We start from the raw sequence: 25,707 nt of genomic DNA, 5'->3' as shown, positions 1-25,707 counted from the left end.
AAATGAATTTCTCTTGGTTTTTCTTTTCTAGCAAAGTTTAAGAGCTTGCATTGACCAAGTAAAAAAGTATCCAGAATTCTATACTCTCCATGAAGTCACCAGCTTAATGGGATTCTTCCCATTCAGAATAGAGATGGGATTAAAGTTAGAAAAAACTCTTCTTGCATTGGTAAGGTTTACCATATGAAAGTGTGTACTTATTTTTGTTTGAAACATCATCTGTATTTCACACAGACAACATTTGTGTTTAAATTTTGAACGGTAACGAGATACCACTTTTAAAATATGCAGTATAAATGTGTCCCTTTTTAAATGGATTCCAATACTTGATATTTTTAAAAATGTCACTACCCACTTTATTTCTTGATTTTTTTCTTAGTGCCCATCTTAATGTAACTGAATATAAGCAACAAGTCGTATTTTTTTTAAAGGAATTTTATGCACAATCATGCGAGTGTGGTAAAGAGGATAGTTTAGATCTTCTACTCTACCCTGTGATCATTTGTACTTCACAATGTGCGGTTAAAGTTTAAAGTGGCAGGGAAAGTCTATGGCACCCTTGTCTTTGGCCCTTTATATATATAGTGGTTGTCAAGCACAAACATGAAAGTGTTGACTTAAGAAGGCTTAAATTTGACATTTTCATTTAGTAGAATGAAGAATTTTAACTTCAAAGTTTCTTACGATGAAAGGATACTTAGAAAAAAATGCATCAAGATTTTTGCAGTAAACATTTTTTTTTTTCTTGTTTAGGGTAGCGTGAAATATGTGAAGACAGTATTTTCCTCAATGCCTGCAAAGTTACAGCTGTCAAAAGATAACGTGTCTACCATTGAGACACCCGAACAAACAGCGGCAGCTATGCATTATGTAAGTAGAAGGCAGTTTGGGATCTTTAAGTAACCTTCTGTACCTAACAAAGTACATGTGATCTGATTATTCTGAAGTCCTCTTCCTGAATTTCTTCAGTTCTTCTTACTACGTCATTAAAGAAATTTCCACGGGGTTGGGGGCAGGAGGGAATACGTGGACTAAATGGTAATAGGAAAAAATGCAATAAAAAATTAATTAAAAAAAAGAAATTTCCAATAAGCATAATGAAGTAACAAGTCTTATGTTGTTTTTCAGGATATTAGTAAAGATCCGAATGCAGAGAAGCTTGTTTCCAGATACCACCCTCAGATAGCTCTAACTAGTCAGTCATTATTTGCCTTATTAAATAATCATGGACCAGACTACAAGGAGCAGTGGGAAATTCCAGTGTCTGTTCAAGTAATACCTGTTGCAGGTTTGTGATTTGCCATGTCAGGTAATGCTCTTAACAGAGGATTGTAATGGTTCTATTTCAGCGGTCTAATTATAGGCAGTTATCAAATGCAAACAATGTAAGTTTTGATTTAAGGAGGATGTAAGTTTGACGTTTGCATTTAATAGAACTTTTTAAATAGATAGTGCTACCATAGAATTGACACTCTGAGATAAATGAGTTATTAGATCTACAGAACCTGCATTTGTATTAGGACTAAAAGATATTAGAGAAATAATTATGGTTTAGTGTGACCAAAATTACATGAAATGGTCAGGTTCTTTATCTTTCAATGAAATGAAAGGAATACAATACTTTATTAGGCAGCCTCAAATGGGCAAGTTTCCAGGACTTATTTACTTGTCTGTTACTGGAATTCTGAATTAAAATAGGTCTGTACTTATGAGTGTAGGTTAGTCAGTCTATTGACAGTAAAATTACATTTGCATGTAAATTCCTCTGTACAAAAGATTATTCCTGCCCTGGCTGGTGTAGCTCAGTGGATTCAGCGCAGGCTGGGAACCAAAGGGTCCCCGGTTCGATTCCCAGTCAGGGCACATGTTTGGGTTGCAGGCCAGGTCCCCAGTGGGGGCCATGTGAGAGGCAACCACACATTGATACTTCTCTCCCTCTCTTTCTTCCTCCCTTCTTCCCTCCTTCCCCCTCTTTTTAAAAATAAATAAAACCTTTAAGAAAAAGATTATTCCCTTTCTATGTTGGTTCATATTTAATAATTTTTCCTTATCTTCCAGAAGTACTATTATTATATGTAACAATATAATTCTAATAAATGAAGGACTGTGTCTAATGAAACAAAACTACAAATTAGAATTAAATGCAAGATATTCTCTGTGGTAAAAGTGTTATCACCTTTTGAAGACATAACCCTATAAGAACTGAGTATTAATGATGGTGAAAGTATAACAATAAAAGCAGAAATCCTTTTTAAAAACTGTTAGAAAGAAAACACTTTTCTTGCCAGTTTGATTCTCTGGTCCTCAGATCTCTAAGGGACTTTAAAGATTTTCTAATTTGAGGTTGGCAAATATATGGGACTTGTGCTACCACTTTCCTATCCTGTGTCTCTTTGTTTAGTGATCCTTCTGTTATACATCCTGTTTTTTTTTTCTTAAATTAACTACTAGAAACTGACCACCCTTTTCTGTTTCTGTTTTAAGGTTCAAAACCGGTTAAAGTAATTTATATTAATTCACCACTTCCCCAAAAGAAACTGACAATGAGAGAGAGAAATCAAATCTTCCATGAAGTTCCATTAAAATTCATGATGTCCAAAAATACATCTGTTCCAGTCTCTGCAGTATTTATGGACAAACCAGAAGACTATATACCTGAAATGGATGTATGTAATTGTTTTTATTTCTTAAGGGAATATATTTGTTTATTCTATCGAAGCCTAAAGTTTTATTATAGGTCTTTAAATCGGTAGATAAAAATTTGAAACTTAAAATTGAACCCCAGGTCAAGCTAGTCTTTTGGCAAGTAATTTAACTTCCCTCAGCCTCAATTTTTTCCCCTTTTTTTTTAGGAAAAAAAAAAGGTGATAATACCTACTTTGCAAGATTGTTAATAAACATTATGTTTGACCTTACATGTAAAATGCTGAGCAGTTCAGTATACACGTACTAAAAAACTCAGCCAATGGCGGTGGTAATTGTGGTGAAGTTTTATTTAATTATTCTTATTTATATTTAAGTTTTTTTAAGTATGAAAAATAACAGGTGAATTTGATTGGTACAGAAAGTATTTGGCCAGACTGTTAATCCTTTTCAGCATACTTAGTAGCTGTGTGACCTTAAGCCAGCTACATAACCTCTATGTCTACTATGCTCATAAGTAAAATGGGTGTCATGATATTATTTCACTCATGGGAATATTTGGAATTAAATGAGTTAATACATGTGAAGCATTTAGAACAATGTGTGGCACTCCATAAATAGTAGCTTTTATTATTTTGTGTATTTTAAAATATTTTTCCATGATTATTAAAGTGAGACATTTGGTTTATACCAAACTTTCTTCATTTGTTGTACAAGTGTTTATTGATAATACTGTTCTATACTATACTGAGGATCCAGCAGTGAATAAAAATAAAGTCTCTTTTCTTCTGGTGCTTACATCAGTGGTGGAGGGCACAGATAATTAACAAAGCAATAGCAAAAAAAACAGGTAGTAATAAATGCTATGCAGAAAAATAGAGTAGGTTAAGGAAAAGAGATGGAAATAGGAATATTTCTAGAGACTCATGGTCAAGAAGCCTTTTCCAAGGACAGGAAATATGAACAGAGACATGAATAAAGTGAGAGAGAAAACAAAATTAGAAAATAAAATAGGAAAACATTTTTTATTACTGCCTGAGAAAGAGCTCATACTATCTTAAGGATTGTATGAGCTCTTTGTGTTTTATGTGTGTTTATATGTTTTTTTCTTTATGCTATTTGTCTTTTAATATTTTTATAATCTATAAGTCATAGAACACTTCCAACTTTTCTTAAATTTTTTTGTTTTACATTTTGAAATCTACCTAAAATTTATATTAATATGAGGTGAATGTCAGGAAGTAACAAGTATTATGAAGAAACATGAAGTAGGTTAAAAAGGATGAAATCTGACAGAGTAACTAACGCCTTTCATTAATGACAGACCACATTTTTTGGATCTTTTCCATTACTGCTGACAACTAAAGCTGAAAAAAATTTAAAAATTCTTTCTTAAAATCATCAAAGAGCTAACAAGATAGTAGGGAATTACAGGGCTGGGATATCAGAGAAGACAGAACCCAGGGAGGTAATGCTCTCACTTAGTGTTTTGTTTTGTTTTTTTTTTAATTTTAATGTTTTATTTTTGCCCTGGATGGTACTCACCAGTTCTGAAGAGACCACAGAAAACAAACTGTGGTTTTGGCAGCATGACAGGACCAGGGAGACAAAAGTCACAGTTCAGTTTTTCATCAAAGGCTTGGTCCCTGCAGGGTGACATCCCAAAAGTAAGGGTGAACCAGAAACAATCAGCTTTCTCAGAGATTGTAGCTTGAGTTTTCAAGCCTTGAACTTGAATTCAGATGCCTTTAGATTACTAGTATCTCTAGACATGTAGCAAAAGCAAATGAAAATAATTCTTAGAGGAACTTTACGTCATTTTGAGCCTCAAATTGTTTCTGCGAATTACTTTTAAAAATACAGGATAATATTTTAACTCTTATTTTTAATCCTCACCTGAGGACATGTTTTTATTGATTTGAGAGAGAGAAGATAGGGAAAAAGAGAGAAACACCAATCAGTTGCCTCCTGTAAATGCCCTCCCTCCCCACAGGGATTGAACCTGCCACCCAGGCATGTGCCCTAATCAGCAATCAAACCCACAAACGTTTGGTGTAAGGGATGATGCTCCAACCAACTGAGCCACCCAGCCAGGGCTACAATATAGCATATTTTAAAATAAGTTCTTAAAATATGGGTAACTAGAAATAGGAGAAGACCATGCAGATACTACGAGCTAGAGCCATCAGAAACAATGACCAAAGAAACAGACTCACATGAATGGATCTTAGAATTATCCATCAAAAGCTATTAGCCAACTCTGTTAAATTATACAATACTCAAGGATATTAATGCTTAAAAATTTCACTGAGGAATTGGAAACTTTTAAAAGCCAATAACATTTGAAAAAGAACTAAATAAAAATTTTAAATTGAAAATATAATAAGTACAGTTGAGAGGAAAAATGGAGCCAACTGAACTTGAACAATAAAAAAGAAAATTAATTTAAAAAAGAATTCTGTAAATGAGGTTATTAAAGCACTTTAGATAACGCTGAAGAGAGAATCAGTAAACTGAAAGATGTGCTTGAAAGGTGTGTTTGTAGATGTGTTACATCTACAATGTAACACAGACAACAAAAAGAGGATGTAGTGAGAATGTCTAACGTGTGTAGTTGCACCCAGAAAGATGGTGTAAGAGACACACTGGAACCAAATCAATACTTGGAGACAAAGAAAAAACCCTTAAAAGCCATCAGAGAAACAAAAGGACTGAGAGTTAGACAAATAATTTCTCAACAACAACAATGGAAGCCAGAAGACAGTGGAATGATATACTGTGATAAGAAGAAAATCCATTTACTAAAATTTTCTAACCATATTAAACAAGATCTTTTTTGTTAAAAATTGAGTTTGGTACCAGTAGACCCTCTCTAATGGATATTCTTGAGGCACAAGGAAAATAATCCCAGATGGAAGGAGGAATGAAGAATAACAAAAGTGAAAATAACGTGAATAGGCTCTAATTTTAAGTGATTGCAGGGGCACTCAAGAAGTTAAGAGATTTCTAAGATGACCTGGGCACTAAGAACTCTAGAAACTAACCAGCCAAAGTCTCTTCCAAGACAAACGCCTTCACTCAGGAAAAATTACTGGTAGTAGAGTCCATATTGACCAGAACAAGGACGTTAAAAGTAAAGAAAAGAAGTTTTAAGATAACTGTAGGAGAGAGGAATAGAGGAACCAGATGTCAGAATATACTCGAGATTCGCACACATCCACACGGACCCACATGTATGCATACTTTGTGGTAACAATGAAGCATGAGCGGAGAGCCATGAAGCTAAGAAAGCTTTCCTGGCACATCCCCCCACACAGTGGTTCTCCCATAGGAGCAGGAAAGCCCGTCTCATTTACACCTGAAGAACACAAGAGGACTGTTGATGGAAGCTTTTACAAAGGTATTAGAGGAAAAAGAAGCAATTACTGTAATATATCTATAGTCAAGATGTACCCACAAAATGTGAAAACTGTCCATTCTAGAAATCTCAATTCTAGAAATGTAGCTCAGAAGTACACCAGGAAAAGAACAAAATGTATATGCAAGTTATTCATTGCAGTACTATTTGCAGTAGTAAAAGATTGGAAACAATTCCCATGTCCCTTAATGGGGCATTGATTAAATAAAGTGAACATTCTCAATAGCATAATAAGCAGCTATTAAAAAGAATGAGGAAACTCTAGATGTGCAGCTATATGCAGTGATATCCAAGATGTATTGTTAAGTGAGAAAGGCAAGGAAGAGAACATTTCATGTAATAGGCTACTTTGTATTTAAGGAAGGAAGAAAGGATGGAGCAAAAGTAGCTTTACAGTTGTGAGTACGTGAAACAGTTTATTCTTGTGTTACTATTTACTGTATCACTTTCCATACGAACAACTGTAAACCTTTTGTCCCTCCCTGTATACACACACACACATTTGCATATACTTTAAAAGAAAATTAATACAATGAAGAATAAATTTAAAACTAATGAAAATGGTTATTTGGAGGAGGGATGGAACAAAGTAGAGGAGGCAGGATTATCAGCTGGATTACTCTGAGTATTCTTTGTTTTACAGTTTTAACTTAAGCCATATAAATATTTTACATGTCTATAAAACAAATTTTAAAATATTAAAAAAGCTGAAGTGAAACAAATGAATCCACTGTATACCAAGTCAGTGGTTTAACCAGAGAATTATTTTAAGTGATTAGAAACTTGGTAATTTGACTGTACAGCCCTAGAGATTTATGTCCTAAGATCAGAAAGAACTACTGAAAAATCTTAAAGTGCATATTGCTATTTTTATTTTGAATACCTTAGATAGTATGATAAAGCAAATAAGTATGTTTATATTAAGAACTAAGAATTTCAACATAAGAGATAAAAATGCCAATCAAAGAAGTTAATGCCCTATACTAATACTAGAATTATGTCAAAAAGACATCGGGCCAACTTTGAAGGGTTTCCAATTGGCCAGAGATGTGTCAGTTTGTCCATGATACAGGATGACTGCAGTGGATTGAAACGTATGAAATATGTTGAAATCCATGAATTTATAATGATACCTTACAAAAAAGTACTAGTCACCTTCAGAGAATGCTTCTACAAGAAGTTGTTATTCTGACAACTGATTTAAAAAACTCAAGTATTTGTCTTGCCTTCCCAGTACAAACTATATTTCAGGGTAATGAGAGAATATGACTGTCATTTTGTACCTCCTAATGAAATAGTGAATCTAGGCAATGATCCTCATCAATAGCTGCTAAAACCATTAGGAGATCAATGAGGAATTTTATAATGGATAGATTAAGTTGATGAAACCTGATGAACCAACAAATCAATTGTAACATCACAAGAAGAAAGATAACCAGACATCATTAGCCTCCTGATTGAAGTGGGAGCACAGAGTGCCACACGTAACATATTCAGGTTAAGAAAAATGGTACCCGAGCCTGATCAAGTTACTAGATCATTTTAATAGGAAATTCCAAGGATATAAGTCTGTGTTAAATGACATCACAGGAATGCACAAGTTAAAATCCAAAATGCAGAAATTTTTACAGGATAACTAACCTGGTTTCTTCTACAAATATCTGGCCGATGAGGGAGTTGGCTGAGTATGAGGAGAGTCATTTGACAAATGAAAGACAATTGAGAGATGTGTCAACCAACTGGATACTGATTCCAATAAACAATTGTAAAAAGGCATCACACTGGGAAATTTTAACACTTGATCTGACATTTTATAACATTAGGAAATTATTAACTTTTTCTGATATAATTAATGATATTTTATAGAAGAATCCTTTTATAGCTATACAATATTTATGGATACATACTATTTACAGATAAATGATATTTTTAATTTAAATTCCATTGTGAGAATTGTTTCCCAATTCATTAAATTTTGGTTTTATATTTATGAAATTTCTTTATTATGATGATATTATTTTCTTATTTCTTGCAAATGCCATGAATGGTACTTCTGATTTTTAATGTCTACTGTTCTAATTTTTGCTTTTAAATATCATATTTGTTATCCTATTAATCCATTTAATAATTGGAGTATTTTTTATTTCCAAGGGCTTGGATATTTTGTTTGTTTACATTTTTCTTAATGATGCCTAGCAAATTGTGCTTTGTGCTATATTGATGTTTTTTTCTAATATTAATTTATAGTCCATCTTTGGAAATACCCCTTGGATTCTTGGGAGGGAAAAGGTATATCTTTGTAGTCTGTATGTATGCTTTCAGTCATTTATATATATTTCTTTCAATCACTTAATCTCATTCATACTTTGTCTCTATTTTACATATTAGAGACAGTATACCATTGACCAAATACAATAGTTTTTCTGTCAAATATTCTTTTTATTTTTAAGTTTCGACTACCTATTTTGATGCTTTTGGCATGTCACAATTCATGACCAGACCCTATCTATTCATCATGGATTTCTTCTTTTTTTCCGCATAGGACTCCTTTCCCTGTCTAATGCATTTTGCATTGAATTCTGCTTTGTCTAACACTTAATGTTGCCATTCTGTCTCTATTTCTTGATGTTATGCCTTGTGGTTTTGTTTTTCAATATTTTTGTGAAAGAATGTCAGATAAAATAGCATATAGTTTAATTTTATTTTTCTACTAAATCTAGTCATCTTTTTATTTCAGTAAGAGGTGCCATTTACTGAGAAGCTACTATGTGCCAGAGACTATAACAAGCAACTTTCTATTTAATTTCTCATTTAATCCTTAGAGCAAATCCAAGAAGATGACTCTATTATCACTGTTTTAGTGATGAAGAAATTAAGGTTCAGAGAGGTTAAAAAAACTTAACACAGGTTGATCTTACTCACTACTTAATTGCTGTCAGACGATTTCTTTCTCAAATCCTAAGCTGCAAAGCTAACGGGTATATGTAGCCCAGGCTGTAACCAAGTTTCCATGGTATGTATTTAAAGTGCTACGCCAGATTGAGGAGCGATCTGCTGCAGGTTGGGGGAGAGGACAGTTTATTCCTGAATAAATTAAAGCTCTTCCATTATCAAAATAGTACATGAGAAACTACTGCTTCAATGGCTTTGTGTCCCAGAATACAATAAAATCACTTCCTGTCCATTTCTCCTCCTGTTACTGAGATTTGTTTTCCCTGAGTAGATGTAGAAAGAAAAAAGTCACTGATTGATGCACCAGACGCAGAGGCTGGCGACCCTTCACAGTGGCAAAGAGGCTTTTCTCCTGTCAGCTAAGTCCAGGTGTCTCTGCAAGAGTGTGTGGAATGGGTGTGAATGAAAAGCCGCTTCCTTCCTCTTTTCTTTGTGGTCCTATTTTTTGATTAGTGGAAATTCCTCATGGGCTGTGATAGTTCACAAGTATTCCCATTTCCTGTGTTGTCACAGCTTGGCAAATTTGTGTTTCATCAACATTTCAGTGGGAATGTAAGGTTAAATAAGTTAGTTGCTAGTAGTTTATTGCCATCTTAAGCAAGAACCTTTCAGAGCCATTAGACTTCTGCTTTTAGAGAGCATGAACTGTGTATGTGAGGAGCAGGGGCACTGAGAGATAGATGAGGTGTGGCCTGGAATTTTTGCTAATAGTTTACCAATATACTTTCTTAAGATGTCTAATGAAGTTAATGAGTGCCGAAAAATTGAGACCCTTGAAAATTTGGATCTGGATTTTGATGATGACGTCACAGAACTCGAAACTTTTGGAGTAACCACCACCAAACCATCAAAGTCACCAAGTCCAGCAAGCACTTCCACAATACCCAACGTGAAAAACACTCCCGTAGCCCCCAGTGCAGCAACCACACCCATGGCACCAACTGCACCGGCAGATGTTGCTGCTCACTCTAGAAGTTTATCTCAGATTCTAATGGAACAGTTGCAAAAGGAGAAACAGCTGGTGACTGGTGTGGACGGTGGCCCTGAAGAGTGTAAAAATAAAGATGATCGGGGATTTGTACCATGTGGTGAGAAGGCATCAGGAAATTCTGACAAGCCTCTGATGCAAGATGGTGACTCGAAAACATCTGATGCCTTACAGTTAGGAAGCTCTGCAGAAAACGAAACCTCTGATAAACATGGCATAGCTACCGATCCTGTGTATGCTGGTGAAAGACTAAATGTTCCAGGGAACACAGACAATTCAAAGGAAAAGACTGTTATATCAGAAGCAGCAAAAACTGATGATGCAATGCTTTGCAATAGTGATACAGATGAAGACTGTTTAATCATTGATACAGAGTGTCAAAAGAATAGTAATGGAAAAACAGTTGATGTGGGTTCTAATTTAAGTTCTAAGCCAGCCAGCCCAAATTCTTCCTCAGGAAACCAGACTAATGCTACTTGCAGTTCTGAAGAGTCCTGTGTTCTCAAAAAACCTATTAAACGAGTATACAAAAAATTTGATCCAGTTGGGGAAATTTTAAAAATGCAGGATGAACTCTTAAAGCCAATTTCCAGAAAGATACCTGAATTGCCCTTAATGAATATGGAAAATTCTAAACAACCTCCTGTTTCCGAACAATCCTCCGCTCCTTCAGATACCTCTAGCTGGCCAAAAACTGTATGGCCTTCTGCGTTTCAGAAGCCAAAAGGACGTAAGTCAATATTTATTTTAAAAAGTTCATATTAACTGTTTTGCCTGTTCCTTATCCTTAGTTTTTTTTTTCTCTCATTCCCTACTTTCTCTTTGTTATAACTTGTTTTATAATCTTTACATAGTCATTGATAAATTATTTTTTAAATCTAGTGATCAGTATTTTAACTTCCAAACCTCTCTAAATATATACCCAGAGTTGTATGGATTTTGTAACCTGTGTTTATCCAACATGTATAGTGACTGTTAAGCTATAGGTAATGTCGTTTGCCAAACTGAGAAAGCGAAGTGCATCAAAAATAATCATAAACATTTATTAGTCCAAAATTTATTTATTCTTGGTGTTTGGTACTTTCTCGTTTTGTGAAATAGATACAAAGCTGCACTTCAGCTCTGCCTAGGTTAGGAGTAACATTTTTTAAAACTCTTTTTCTTCTCACTTCATATGTTGTCTCACTAACTTACTCTTTGTCTAGGGTTAGTTAAGGTAGTTGTTAAAAGAAAGAACCTTAAAGCTTGGATTTCAGTTCTTGCTCCAGTTCCAGTAAAAGTAAACAAGTGATAATGGTGTGATGGTCAAATGAGATGAACTAGAAAGTTAAAGTTGATAGAAATTTAAAGGTAGATCATTGAATTGTTTTATCTTGGATTATGCTAGGTAAACAATTAATGTATTTTAAAATAAAAATGAGAAATATAATTATTTTTAAAGGACTGCCATATGAACTTCAGGACTATGTTGAAGATACATCAGAATATGTAGCTCCTCAGGAAGGAAATTTTGTTTACAAGTTATTTAGCCTGCAAGACCTGTTGTTACTTGTACGATGCAGTGTCCAGAGGATAGAGACCAGACCACGTTCTAAAAAACGGAAGAAAATCAGAAGAGTAAGTTGTTACCTGGGGAGTTAGGGTGTACTAGCATACGTCGGTAATCAGCAACATTGAACATGGCTTTGTTATGAAGGTTAATTTTAAGTTGTTGATCATTCTTCTAGTAGTGTTTCCAGGTTGAAATTTTAGTAAAATACTGAAAACATTTTTAATAAGGAAAAGTGTTTAGTTAAATATAATAGTCATGAATGCTGATCATGTTCTTGCATGAAATAACAAACTTTGTGGAAAATGACACCATCATAGATTTGACCTAGACTGGCACATAAGTTCCTGTTCTCTCTGTGAATTTGGATTTCCCCTGTGACATATTAACCCCTTTCTCTCTTACTTCGGGGACCTTCTCGACTCATTTTAGAAGTCCAAATTGTGGAGGTAGGCTTTCACACACATTTGAAAAGTCTTCCCAGAATTGTTAGGAGACCAAATGTCATTCTTTCTTTTTCCCCTGTTGTTTCTTTGAGGTTTGATGTTAATATTTTCCTTACTTAAAAAAGTTTTTGCTACAGTTTGCATTAATTGGCTCTTTCAGCAGTTTTCTGCACTTGTGATTTGAAAGTATCTTCCAAATTAGTTTGATTTGTGTGTGTGTGTGTGACCACTGAATTCTGGTAAATAAAGAGTAGCTTCTGTATTATGATTGATCATGTAAGAAGTTATGAAGTCTCTAATTTTTCTTGAGAATTTTTTCTTTCCTGTACCTTTGTCATAGTATATATTTTTTGAAGTATTGATGTCTAACCTACCACCTAATAAGGATCCTCAGTCACCACTTTATAAAATTCCTAACTTATAATTTGATTTTCATCACTACTTTAGGCTAGAAATTTTAGAAACCCAATGGTTTTGAATTAAATGTATGGGGGAGTGTTTTTTGGTTTTTGGTTTTTGTTTCAATAAAAGAAACTCAAGGGGACAAAAAACTGTACATTTGATATCCGTCTCCTTGTTACAGAATGGACCTGGGGGTTACACGGTCCCTCTGTCACTGTGGATTCTTTGCCTGCCACCAGGAAATTGGAATTATGGCTCTCAGTGCAAGAGTTGGGTGAAAAGGAAAGGAACTATTTATTCAAAAGTTATACAGGCTTAGAATAATGGCAGAATGCCACTGCTAAACACTCAAAGACCCTTAAAGCACCCACAAACACACACAGTCCTTCCTTACCCCCCTTTGCCCAGTCAGGCCAGTCAGGGATACCATCCGTGGCTCGGCTAGCTCCCAGTTTTTTCCAGTAATCTGTGCTCGGCCGGCAGGCCTCCTTCCGTTCCCAGCACCATTAGCTGTGTGAGATCTTAATCTAAACCCACGTGGTACCTTCTCATGGCCCACGAGCAAGAGTCCTTTCACCCCTTTCCTTCCTGCAATGTCTCTCCTGCATTCTTTCAAACTGCTAAGAGAGCTCTGCATGGATGCTACATCTTGCTTTCCTGCTTCCTAAGCCACATGGTAAAGGGAGTCCTAAAACCATGTGTTTGGTCCCCCCAAAACCACATGGCTTAGACCCCAGCACGGATGCTGCGCCTGGGTTTAAATCCCATGAATCTTCCTCTGCAACCCCATTCCTGAATCCTCCCACAATCGGCTACACCTGCCAGCATTCCTGTATTTTTCCAGTCTTTCTTGGCTGCCATAGTTAGTCCAGGCAGGTGTGGGCTCATGGCATGGAGCGAACCATCTCTAGGCTCTCACAAAAGTGCAGAAAAGGGAAGCTGCTTCCCAGTTACAGCATGGGTTAAAGTTACACCTATCTCCCTGGCTCAGAGCTAGTCCACAGCTACTTAACAAATCTATGAAGCTAGCCAGCTGTTGTAGATATGTAAAGTAACCATTTTTGCATATCAAGTATGAAGCTGGTCAACTGTTGATGTGCAAAATAACTCTCAGTGGCCCTGCTCCATGTGTCCCATCCCCAATCCAGACTTATGGGGGTGAGGATATCCTATATTTTTATATTTTCTGGACACCCTGAGTTCTGGACCCCATTACAAACCCCTCTTTGGAGGGGGTCCTGGTGGCACCCTGTTACATCCTCCTAGATAAATACCAATATTCTCTGTATTAAATGATTTTACTTTATTTGCTAATTTTTCCTGTCTCATCTATATTTAACTGTGATCAATTTAATGGTCATAGCATAAACATCTCAAATGCATACAGTGTCAGTGCTATGGATTATATTTTCAAGGTGTTACTTTTATTTAGTTATTTTTAAATCCTTGCCTGAGGATATATTTATTGATTTGAGAGAGAGAGAGAGAGAGAGAGAGAGAGAGAGAGAGAGAAACATTGATTGGTTGCTTCCCATACATATCCCAACCCGGGATTGGACTTGCAACCTAGGTATGTGCCCTGACCAGAGATCGAACCAGCAACCTTTTTGGTGTGTGGGACGATGCTCCAACCAACGGAGCCACCCGGCCAGGGCTCAAGGTTTTATATCTTCAGTTCTTACTTACTATCTGATTTATATGGGGGATAACTTATTCCTTGCACTGCCCTGTGAACCCTTACCACTTTGTGTTTATCTGCCAGCTTACAGTACTCTGAAACCGTTGATGGCCAGGGTCGCTTAAGTAAGAATTGCCTAGGGATGCTTCGGATACTTACTTAATTCCTGAATTCCTGTTAAAGACACTGTTATTCACTTGACTGAAGTGAAATTTGCAAATGTCAGAACAGAACCTTATTGGAGGGAATTCACTCTACATCAAAATATATCCAAACAGTCCAGCCCCAAAGAATATCTAATAGCCTTATATTTCTGATTGTGTCAAACTCAGAATAAAATTTAAAAATTTTCAGTGAATAGTTATTATATTGCACCTATCATATATGTAATAAGGTTTAGTTTTTACCAAGTTTAGTACACATGGTTTAAATCCTTTAGTAGAATGTGTTTCCTTTGAATCATATCCTGTTTATCTCTGTTTCACCCAAATGTTTTATACCATAGAAACTCAATAAATAGATATTGAATAAATGAAAAAAAAATGAGGGGTGAGGAAGGAGGAGGGTGTTGTTAAAGGAGGGAACTTAGGGAAGTTGAGGCACTAGTTTGATAAATTTTAAAGTGGTACCATTTAAACTGTAATTAGGTTAGAATCCATCCTCATCAATTTTTCCTGCTTTAAAATCAAATTGTTTTTGAGAAAGCTTTAAAATATGTTTAGAAGTCTCTTCAACCTCAGATGTACAAGAACCTCATCTTCTTTGGGTCTTTAATTTTCTGTTTATCATAGTTGAGATTTTAGTTTACAATATCATTTATCCTTCTTCATCAAATCGCTGTTTGATAAGAACTACACATCAGAGAACTTAGAACAGCAGCTGGTCTCAAATGATGGAATGAAATAAAGAGGGCTAATTTGGACCAGAGGTGAAGCTAGAACTTAGTGAGTACTACACATAGTTATGAAACCCACACCAAGTAACTTTGAATGATTTAATATTATGTGTTATTATATGTCTCAGTTAACCAAATTTCCTAAGAGATGTATTCTAAAATGATTCAAAATTTTATTTTTTACTGAATTCATTGGGGTGACATTAATTAATAAAATTATATAGGTTTCAGGTATACAAATACACTTCTATAATATATCATAGATCCAATTATTTTGTAACTTATATTGGTATTCCAGGATGAGAATAAGGATAATGAAGGTGCTTGAATATTAGGAAAGAGTAGAATGTACCCAGTGGGATCAATGCCAGGAAATAGCTATGAATTACCTATTTAGGAATGTATGTAAAAGTTTAAATGGTTTATGTGAAAAATTGAAAGACAGACCAAGAAAAGAAGAAAAGAAACTCACTTAGGGAGAATAGGAGTACCTATCAAGAGAGAAAGGAAATATTAGGTTTAATTTTTATAGTTAGAAAATTGTTATTGCGTTTAAACTTTCACTTTAATTTTGGAATACTAAGGTAAAATATTCTAACTTTCTTTCCCTTGGCTTCCTGGAGATGGCAGTAGAATACATACAGAAATTAAAACCAGATTCAGGAGTTAGTTTTACAAATATGGCAGTATTATCAAAAAAAATTCTCCAAAGTATTTTCTTTTCAGAAACAGTAGTATCTTTTATTTAAAAAAAAAAAAATCTTAACTCTGTTATCTATTTCTGATTCAAAAGGGGAATCTTCTTTATCAATTGTTCCTTTCGAACCCTGCTGTAAACTGGCTGTGTGTCCTTGAGAAAATTTCTTAACACTCTGAGCCTCATTTCTTTGTCTTTAGCTACTATTTGCAACTATAAGTAACTTTAAATGGAAATTGCTAGTTGCTGAAGAATTATTATATAATAAAATGCTTTAGCAATAAAATTATCCTAATCATTATATATATATATATATCTTATTTAAAATATATGTATGTTTCTTTTTCTTTTTAAGTCAAGGGGCCTTAGTACTCAAAGTTTGGCCCCTGGAACAACAACTTGTTAAAAATGCAAAACCTTGGTCTACACTTCAGATTCCACATTTTAACATGATCACATTCCTATGCACATTGAAATTTAAGAAACATTACTTTAGGGTATGAAACATTCAAAGGTAATTATATGAACCAAACCTGTTAACAGAAGTTTTACTGGATTTGAATTGTTCTTACCACAACCATTGTGCCAAGCCCTTATTTGCTTCTTTGTGAAAATCAGGAATTCTGAAACATTTATGAAATATTTTCAAGTATATAATTAGTGACAACGTAGTGTAATTTCAAAAATATTGTAATAAGTAGCCACATCTCTCTAAGCTCCATAAATCATGTCTGTCTCCTGCAGCTGGGACTAAAGACACTGCTGTTAAGAGTAGAATTGTCTTTGACAGAAATGAGATGACATGACTAATGTTACGTTATTTCACAAGCATTTGTTTCCTTACATATCCTCCTTCAGACCAGTAATGGGTACAGTTGTTTTACTTAACCTATTTAGCGTCCTGACCAGTACACTCTAAATGGATAATTTGCCAGGTACTAAGGGTCTAGAATAAAGCTTTCATGTTAATAAAGCTAATGGCATTCACAGATGTTAATGTCGATATTAATGCTCATACATTCATAGAATGAAAACAAGCTGCTCAGACTATTTTAGCCTTGATAATGTCAATGTGACTAATGCTTTGAAGGGGTAAAACATAAATCGTTTTTTATCCTCCTGAGTATATTTCACAGTCATTCCTTCCCAGAATCTAGTTTTTAACCTTTGGGCAATTATGTATCAGGCTCAGTTCCAAGGTTTCTGCTGTCAGTCAGATTCCCTGACAGAAGTCAGGTGGGTACATATGGGGGCCGGGGTGGGGGTTGTTGATCGGGATGGGTTTGGATGGGGTGGTTCAGGATCTCTTATTCATCCACACCTTGCCCCATCTACCAAGGTTCCATCATCTATCTTTCTGTCTGAATCCTACTGTATTTGAAAGGATCAAATAAAATTACTTGAAAGTGTTTGGAAAGTGGCAAACTATATAGGCAAATATATGTGCTGTTAGTAGTAAATTAATGGAAGTTTGAAAAAGTATAACCTTGCATTGCAGCAATTTCCAGTTTATGTTCTACCAAAAGTGGAGTATCAAGCTTGTTATGGAGCGGAAGCTCTGACTGAAAGCGAAATTTGTCGCTTATGGACTGAGAGTTTATTGCATTCCAACTGCTCATTTTATGTTGGTAAGTTGTATGAGAGGCTTTCTTCTCCTTTTTCATTCTCTTGTAAATACATACTGTATTTTGCTGTGTATAATGTGCATGCATGTTTTTGGCCCAAACTTTCAGGAAAAAAATCTTTAGTTTTAATATTTTAATTCAGTTTTTTATTTATTTATATTTGGAAACAAAACTGATCATCATATTCCAGGGTATTATTTTGCATGCAGATATCATTATTATTTTCTAGAGTTACACTTTTAATACATAAGCATAAATAAAAGAATTAAAAACATTTATAGAGATATGGAGTTAGTTAGATATGGAGTATAGAGATATGGAGATATACTACCCATGTATAATTTACATCCTTATTTTTCCCTAAAAAATTTGGACAAAAAAAGTGCACATGCTTCACAGCAAAATACAGTACTTTTTAAATATTATATTGTATTGATTATGCTGTTACAGTTTGTCCCAATTTTTCCCCCTTTGCTCCCCCTCCACCCAGCACCCCCTACTCCCTCAGGCAATCCCCACACGATTGTTCATGTCCATGGGTCATGAGTATAAGTTCTTTGGCTACTCCATTTCCTATACCTTACATCCCCCTGGCTAATCTGTAACTACCTATTTGTACTTCTTAATCCTTCTTCACAGTTGTCAGACTTCCATTCAACTCGATTTCTGACGGTTCATAGTTTAGTAATTTTGATGTGGTTGTGTAAGGAGCAAGCCGTGTTTACCTACACCTCCATCTTGGCTGGAAGTCAATACATGCTTCTTAATTCAGTTATAAATGTCTACCCTATACTTTTTGTTTTCAGTTTTGTGATTGTGTTCCATTCCTTTCTTATTAAAACACCATTCCTACTCCAGAGTTAAATGGTAGTGATATCAAATGTTTCGATTTACCTCTTATTACCTATCTATTTAGCTGTATGTGAATGTAAATAATATTATTTTATTTTTAAAATATAGTCTTTAACAGTGTAATTAACTAGAAATATAGATGTTTTCTAATGAGCTTCTTTAAAAGTACTTTTTAATTGCTTTAAGCATATATTTTGAAATGTTTTAAAAATTATAATGACATTTTCAAAATCTCAAATATTGATGACATTTTTTTACTCTGTTTTTGCTTTGTTGTCTTTGGGGGGTGTGTAGTTAGGCAGGGAATTAATTTGTGTTAGCTGAGTTCATGTACTGTTAACATACTTCACACAGAGAATAACTAATCATTATCGACATTGTTCCCTCCCAGTGGAATACGCCTAATGCCACAAATTTCAAATCAATCCCAACCATCTCAAGTTGCTCCTCCATTAAGCCATTTTTGTCTTCTGATCTCTCAGTGCACTGTCTTTTTTTTTTTACTGCTCTTATGACTTGTTGCTTTCTACTTTATTGTTACATTTTACACCTTTCCTGTCTTCCCATTTAACGGTAAGCAGTTTAAGAATCTAATGAAACTTTATATTCTCATAGTGCTTAACATAATTCCTGGTATATAATCAATGTTATGAGTGTATTTTTCTTGCTTAAACAAAAAAAGGTTAAATACTGGACATTTTTTTTCCATATTTCAGTTAACCAATATTTTGTCTTCATACTCTATGAAAGTGTTAATAAGATAATTGATTCATCCTTTCTGCTCAACCCAAAAAGGAAGTGGCTAAATGCACTACTTGGTGATACTCTAGCCCCCTCTTCTCCCTTCATGACACAGTGGCAGAAGCTCATTGTAGCAGTTTCCTACCAGTGACCACAGTTCCAGTGTTGTCTGAAAGATCTCTAGCCATGAAACATACCAACAGTCCACCCACATACCAAGTAGTTGCCATCCACATCCACTTTAGGAAAGGGCCAAAGGAAAACTTATCTCTGAAATCCTCTTTAATCTAAAGTACTGACAGAGAATAGACATTCACGATTAAAACATTTAAGTTTTTTTTAAACAGTACCAGTTGTAATGTAATGGCACAGACGAACAATTCAGTCAGAGGAGCTCAGCTTTAAGCATCACCACAGTGTCAGGAGGACCCCTGTCCTTTCTAGTGCATTATGTGGTACCCCGCATCTGTCAACTGGGAATCACAGTAATTTGTACCTAATTTTTTTACTTTTCAATTACCGTTTACACTTGGTGTTATTCTGTGTTAGTTTTAGATGTACAGCAAAGTGACTAGAAAATCATGTACTTTACAGAGTAGTACCCCTGCTGCTTCAGGTACCCACCTGGCCCCATGCATAGTTATCGCGATATCATTGGCTGTATTCCCTATGCTACAATATACATCTCTGTGGCTGTTCTGTAACTACCAGTTCGTGCTGTTGCATGCCTTCACCGTCTTCACCCAGCCCCCAGGTCCTCTGCCTTCTGACAACTGTCAGTGTGTTCTCTGTGTCTGTGAGTCTGTTTCTACTTTGTGTATTTTATTCATTAGATTCTACATATAAGTAAAATCATATTACTGTCTTTCTGTGTCTGACTTATTTCACTTAACATAAAGTACCCTCTAAGTCCATTTGTGCTATCACAAAAGGAAACATTTCGTTCTTTTTTTATGGCTTAGTAATATTATTCAATTGTATATACATACCACAGCTTTTTTATCCACTCTTCTATTGATGGGCACTTGGGTTATGTCTATATCTCGGCTACTGTAAATAATGCTGCAGTGAACATAGGGGTGCATATATTCTTTCAAATTATTGCTTCAGGTTTCTTCAGGTATATTCCCAGAAGTGGAATCTCTGAGTCGTAAAGTAATTTCATTTATAATTTTTAGAGGAACCTTCATACTGTCTTCCACAGTGGCTGCACCAGCCTGTGTTCCCTGCAACAGTGCACTAGGGCTTCTTTTCTCCACATCCTCCCCGACAATTGTTGTTTGCTAATTTATTGATAAGAGCCATTCTGGTAGATGTGGGGTAGTGTCTCATTGTTTCGATTTGCATTTCTCTGATGATTAGTGGCATTGAGCATATTTTCATATCTCTTGGCCATCTGTATGTCTTCCTTGGAGAAGGGTTTATTCAGGTCTTCTGACACTTCTTAAATAGGTTGTTTGTTTTTCTGGTGTTAAATTATCTGAGTTCTTTTACATTTTGTATGTTAACCCTTTATCAGATGTATCATTGGCAAATATATGTTCTCTCATTCAGTCGTCTTTCGGTTTTGTTGATGGTTTCCTTTGCTGGGTAAAACTTTTTTTTAGTTTGATATAATACCATTTGTTAATTTTTCTTTTGTTTTCCTTGCCCAAGGAGAAATACCAGAAAAAAATATTGCTACAAGAAATATGGGAGATTTTACTGCCTATGTTTTCTTCTAGGAGTTTTATGGTTTTGAGGCTTACAGCGAAGTCCTTGATCCATTTTGAGTTTATTTTTGTATATGGTGTAAGAATGTAGTTTATTTTCATGTTGTTTTTTTTGCATGAATCTATCCAATTTTCCCAACACCCATTTATTCAATAGTCTTTATCCCACTACGTGTTGTTGCCTCCTCTGTCAAATATTAACTGACCATATAGGTGTGGGTTTATTTCTGGGCTCTCTGTTCTGTTCCTTTGATCTATATGTGTGTTTTTATGCCAGTACCATGCTGTTTTGATTACTGTGGCACCGTAGTATAGTTTGATATCAGTTGTGTAATACCTCCAACATTGTTCTTTTTTAAAAAAAATTTTTATTGTTATTCAGTTACAGTTGTATGCCTTTTCTCCCCATCCCTCCACCCCACCCCAGCTGAACCCACCTCCCTCCCCCACCACTACCCTCCCCCTTGATTTTGTCCATGTGTCCTTTATAGTAGTTCCTGCACCAACATTGTTCTTCTGTCTCAAGATTGCTGAAGCTATCTGGGGTCTTTTGTGATTCCATATAAATTTTAGGATGATTTATTTGTTCAGCAATAGTTCTGTGAAAAATGCATTTGGTATTTTAATAGGGATTGCACTGAATCTATAGATTGCTTTGGGTAGCATGGGCATTTTAATGATGTTAATTCTTCCTATTCATAAACATGATATATGCTTCCACTTATTTGTATCTTCTTCAGTTTCTTTCTTCAGTATCTTAAAATTTTCCACTGGTCTTTTACCTCCTTGGTTAAATTTATTCCTAGGTACCTTTTTTTTGTTGTTGCAACTATAAATGAGATTGTTTCTTATTTCTCTTTCTGATAGTTCATTATTAGTATATAAAAATACAATCGATTTTTGAGTAATAATTTTGTATCCTACTTTACTGAATTCATTTATCACTTCTAGTAGTCTTTTGGTGAAATTGTTAGGGTTCTTCTCTATATACAGTATCATGTCATCTGCAAATAATGAAGTTTAAAGGTTTTTTTTTTTTTTAATGTACAGTTTAACATATAAAACTGCCATCGTCTGTATGGCTTACTTCATCTAAAGTATTCTTAAAAGTTCTAAGTAGTCATTGCCCTGTGTGCTGTTTATCCTCAACAATCTTACCCACTTAAAGCCATTCATTTTACTGTAATGGGATGGTGTATTTGGTTTCTTTGACAACTGTTTGGTGAGAAACTTACATTGTATGGATGTGTGGTTCTGTTTTCTCTGGGGGTTTTGTGTGGGGGTAAATATGTTTTGAAATGCTATTTTTTTAAAGATTTTATTTATTTATTTTAGAGAGAGGGGAAAGGAGGGAGAAAGAGAGGGAGAGAACCATCAATGTGTGAGAGATACATTGATCAGTTACCTCTCACATGCCCCCAACTGGGGACCTGGCCTGCAACCCAGGCCTGTGCCCTGACCAGGAATCCAACTGGCGTCCTTTCGGTTTGCAAGCCAGCACACAAACCACTGAGCAACACCAGCCAGGGCTGTAATGCTATTTTTAAAGCATCTGTGGGTTTTGAGGGGTTTTTTTTAAATGTTGTTATATTACTTTTTTAATTTAAGAAAAATGTTGTAACAGGGAGGGAGTGTAGGAGACAGGGTAGGTGCTCATAACACTTAGTATGGAATTCTCTGTGTAGTTATTTTTGACTGACCATATTTGATGTACGCTTTAATACATACTTTTAATTAAGAGTTCTTAAAAAGGTAAGAACTGTTAGTCTCTTCAAAGTCATATTTAGTAAATGTCTAAAAAGATTTTATTATATTTAATGTTCCATTTCTACAGTTATTAAACCATTAAAATATCTTTGTTACTAGAAATGTCATTCTGTGGTGAGTGTTAGACATGCAGAGGTGAAACTAAAATTTAGCATAGAAAATAACAAGTAGTGTGGGAAAAACGAATTTGTTGTCTTGTAAGGGAAGTATGTGGTAGAAATGTTTCTAATTATTTTTATGAGCATGAAGCAAATGAAATGAAAGAGAGCTAGGTATAAAAATGAGATATTAAGTGATGTGCATTTTTTGTTGTCCTAATTAGGTAATGTGTTCTGATAACTAAATGTTGAAAGTTAAAAAAGTAAAAACAAAAACGGTATTATTTTCAGCATTCGTGAGAATTATACTTACAAAAAACAAATTGATGTGTTTAACCATGGTATTGTAACGTGGTTTTGTATTGATCTCACGTTTAACTGAGGGTTTTTGTATCACTCTTCCTTGGAACATTTGAGGGTCTCGGTGTTGTGTCTCAGCCCATTTTGTTGTGGAACCTGCACATTACTTCTTAAAGTAGAAGCATCATCTTGAGAATTTGCCATTTGGGTTTTTGGAATTCCACAATTATGTCATGTTTATAAGAAAGTAAAACTTTGAGCAGATTGTTTTGATTTTATTTTTAACCACAAGAAATCTCATGGTCTGCCTTAATTAAAAATAAGTCAGATATTTTCAGCTTTATTGGGTTATAATTGACAAATAAAGTAGTAAGATATTTAAACTATACTTTGTGGTAAATTCATATATGTATACATTGTGAAAGGATTTCTGCCATATGTAGTTAATTAACATGTCATCTCATGTATTTATATTTTTATTTTTTTGATGAGAACATTTAGGTTCTGCTCTGCCAAATTTTAATTATATGATACTGTGTTAACAACTATAATCACTGTTTACATATTAGATCCTCAGACCTTATCTTCCTTATAGGTGAATGTTGTACCATTTTACCAACCTGTAACTATTTTCCTCATCCCCCTATCCTTGAGGATCACTTTTCTACCTTCTGTTTCTAAGAGATTTTTTTTTTTAATTTAGATTTCCTGTGTAAGTGATACCCTGCAGTATTTATCTTAGTCTGACTCATTTCACTTAGCATAATGTCCTCAGGGTATATCTCTTTGGTCATAAATAGCAGAATTTCCTTCTTTGTCGTGGCTGAAGAATATTCCATTGTATGTACACACCACACCCTTATCCACTCATCTGTTGATGGACACTTAGGTTGTTTCCATATCTTGGCTACTATGAATAAGCTGCCTTTTGTAATCTAACTTTTGTCTTAACCAGGTATGTCTCAGAGATGATACAGAGCATGCCCAAATGAGATTCGACTTTATCTCTTTACTCTGATAATACGCACATACTTCTCTGAAAATTTATCTCTGTGTAATTTCAACTTTCGTAGCAATTAGAAACACCAGTATTTTAAGTTGTTATTCTTAAATTGCGGGCTTAGGGGAGTGTGGATGTGTAACCTTTTCTACATTCAGCACATTTTTTAGCATTAATATATCTTTTGTAATCTAACTTTTTATGTCATTTTTAAAAACAGCTTTACTTAATAAACTTAAAACTCTTCTTTTGGAATGTAAAGTTCATTTATAGTTGTTATAGTTTCATAAAAACATCTTTAAAGAGACTGGGTAACTTGGTTTTTGGTTTTGTTTTGTTTTGTTTTTTAATTACCACAATTGTTTTCAAGTTTGATATTTTACTTTAGGTCATATCGATGCATTTACTTCAAAGCTTTTCCTGCTAGAAGAAATTACCTCAGAAGAATTAAAAGAAAAAGTTTCGGCACTCAAGTAAGAAGGTTTATTTTGTGCTCTCACACAAGCCAATACTTGATGATTTTGAAGAAAGCTCAGGAAATGGCAAAAATTAAATAAATATTATAATTAATCAAATGAGGGATAAATTTCGGTGTTCTGTGTTTTACACTCTCCCACCCACTTTTGTTGCTGTTGCTGCTGCTGTTGCGGAGGGCACTTCTCTTCCTGGAGAACCGTAATTGTTAATGAGTACGGGGTCTTTGGTCGTTTCATTTTCCATGAATGTCTTCTATTTTATAGGATTTCAAGTTTATTTAACATCCTCCAACACATTCTAAAGAAATTAAGTAGGTAAGTATTTTTTTTATAGTTTCATTGATATTTTTTTATTTTCTTTGATGAAAATTCATAGAAACTTTGAATATATGCTATTAGGAATAGGTAGAATATAACCTAGAAATGTAAGATGTATTTTTCTGTGTCAAAGTTGAAATTATGAAAATAAACTAAAAAATAATATCATCTACACTTTTCTATGAGGCGAATTGTAGTGGTTTCCTGTTGCCACTGTAACAAATTACCATAGACTTAGTGGTTTAAAACAACACAGATTTGTTCTCTGACAGTTCTGCAGGTCAGAAATCTGAAATGAGTTTTCATTGGACTAAACTCACGTCAGCAGGACTCCCCTCGGAGCCCCTGAGGGGACAGTCACTTCCCTGCCTTCATTTTTAGCGTCCAGTGGCTACCTATACCCCTTGACTTGTACCCCTTCTTCCATCTTCAAAGTGCACCACCAGATTCCTGCTTCTGTGTCACATTGTGTCCATACACATTTGCAAAGCCATTAAAAGTAACGTTAACAGTTCTGGAAATTAGGATGCGGACATCCTGGGTGACCACTATAGCCTGCCGTGGCTGTAGTGCTCATATTTTCAGAGTAAGGAAGCAACGTAGAGCTGGTAACCACAAGCCACTAGGTCCACGGCACATCTTAGAATATGGATTCTCCACCTGATCATTTATCAAACCAGTATGTGAACTTGTTATATGAACTTTAATGCTTCTTCTGTTGTGCCCTTACCAAAACATAAACTAAAAAACAATTCAAGAGTCTGGTCAAAAATCTCAAAATTTTAATTCTCCTATTTATTATGCAACTGGACATAAGCTTTCGTATTTTTAAAATGATGGTGTTGAATTCAGTAATTTCCTAGGTACTTTTCAGTTCTGAGATTCTGTGATTCTGTGGCAGGATTTTTATTTATATATATATATATTTTTTTTTTCTATTCTTCATGTAAAACGCAGTGCTTATACATGAAATTTTCCGAATGCTTTTTGAAGTTTTACTATCACTATCTTAGTTTGTGAATTAGTTTTCTACTGCAGCTGTAACAAATTACCACAAAATTAGTGTTGTAGAAAAACAGAAATTTATCATCTTGCAGTTCTGTAAGGCAGAAGTCTAACAGGTCTCCCTGGGCTGAAATCAAGGTATCAG

The 25,707-nt window shown here is 34.8% G+C and overlaps 1 protein-coding gene across 4 annotated transcripts in view; it reads left to right on the top strand.

Moving 5' to 3' along the window:
• ICE2 (interactor of little elongation complex ELL subunit 2) overlaps positions 1 to 25,707 on the top strand; it is a 55,304-nt gene that overhangs the window by 23,197 nt on the left and 6,400 nt on the right. For all 4 annotated transcript variants that reach the window (XM_045201391.2, XM_045201390.2, XM_024567762.3 and 1 more), the window contains 9 exons: positions 32 to 169; positions 754 to 870; positions 1,129 to 1,288; positions 2,485 to 2,666; positions 9,747 to 10,731; positions 11,443 to 11,618; positions 17,167 to 17,296; positions 24,152 to 24,236; positions 24,504 to 24,554. In XM_045201391.2, the coding sequence (XP_045057326.2) occupies positions 32 to 169; positions 754 to 870; positions 1,129 to 1,288; positions 2,485 to 2,666; positions 9,747 to 10,731; positions 11,443 to 11,618; positions 17,167 to 17,296; positions 24,152 to 24,236; positions 24,504 to 24,554 (2,024 nt within the window). The remainder of the gene's footprint in view (positions 1 to 31; positions 170 to 753; positions 871 to 1,128; positions 1,289 to 2,484; positions 2,667 to 9,746; positions 10,732 to 11,442; positions 11,619 to 17,166; positions 17,297 to 24,151; positions 24,237 to 24,503; positions 24,555 to 25,707) is intronic.

This window comes from Desmodus rotundus, chromosome 7, assembly GCF_022682495.2.
Source record: "Desmodus rotundus isolate HL8 chromosome 7, HLdesRot8A.1, whole genome shotgun sequence".
Taxonomy (NCBI): Eukaryota; Metazoa; Chordata; class Mammalia; order Chiroptera; family Phyllostomidae; genus Desmodus; species Desmodus rotundus.
Note: the sequence above shows the minus strand (reverse complement) of the source record. Positions and strands in the feature narration are given on the sequence as shown.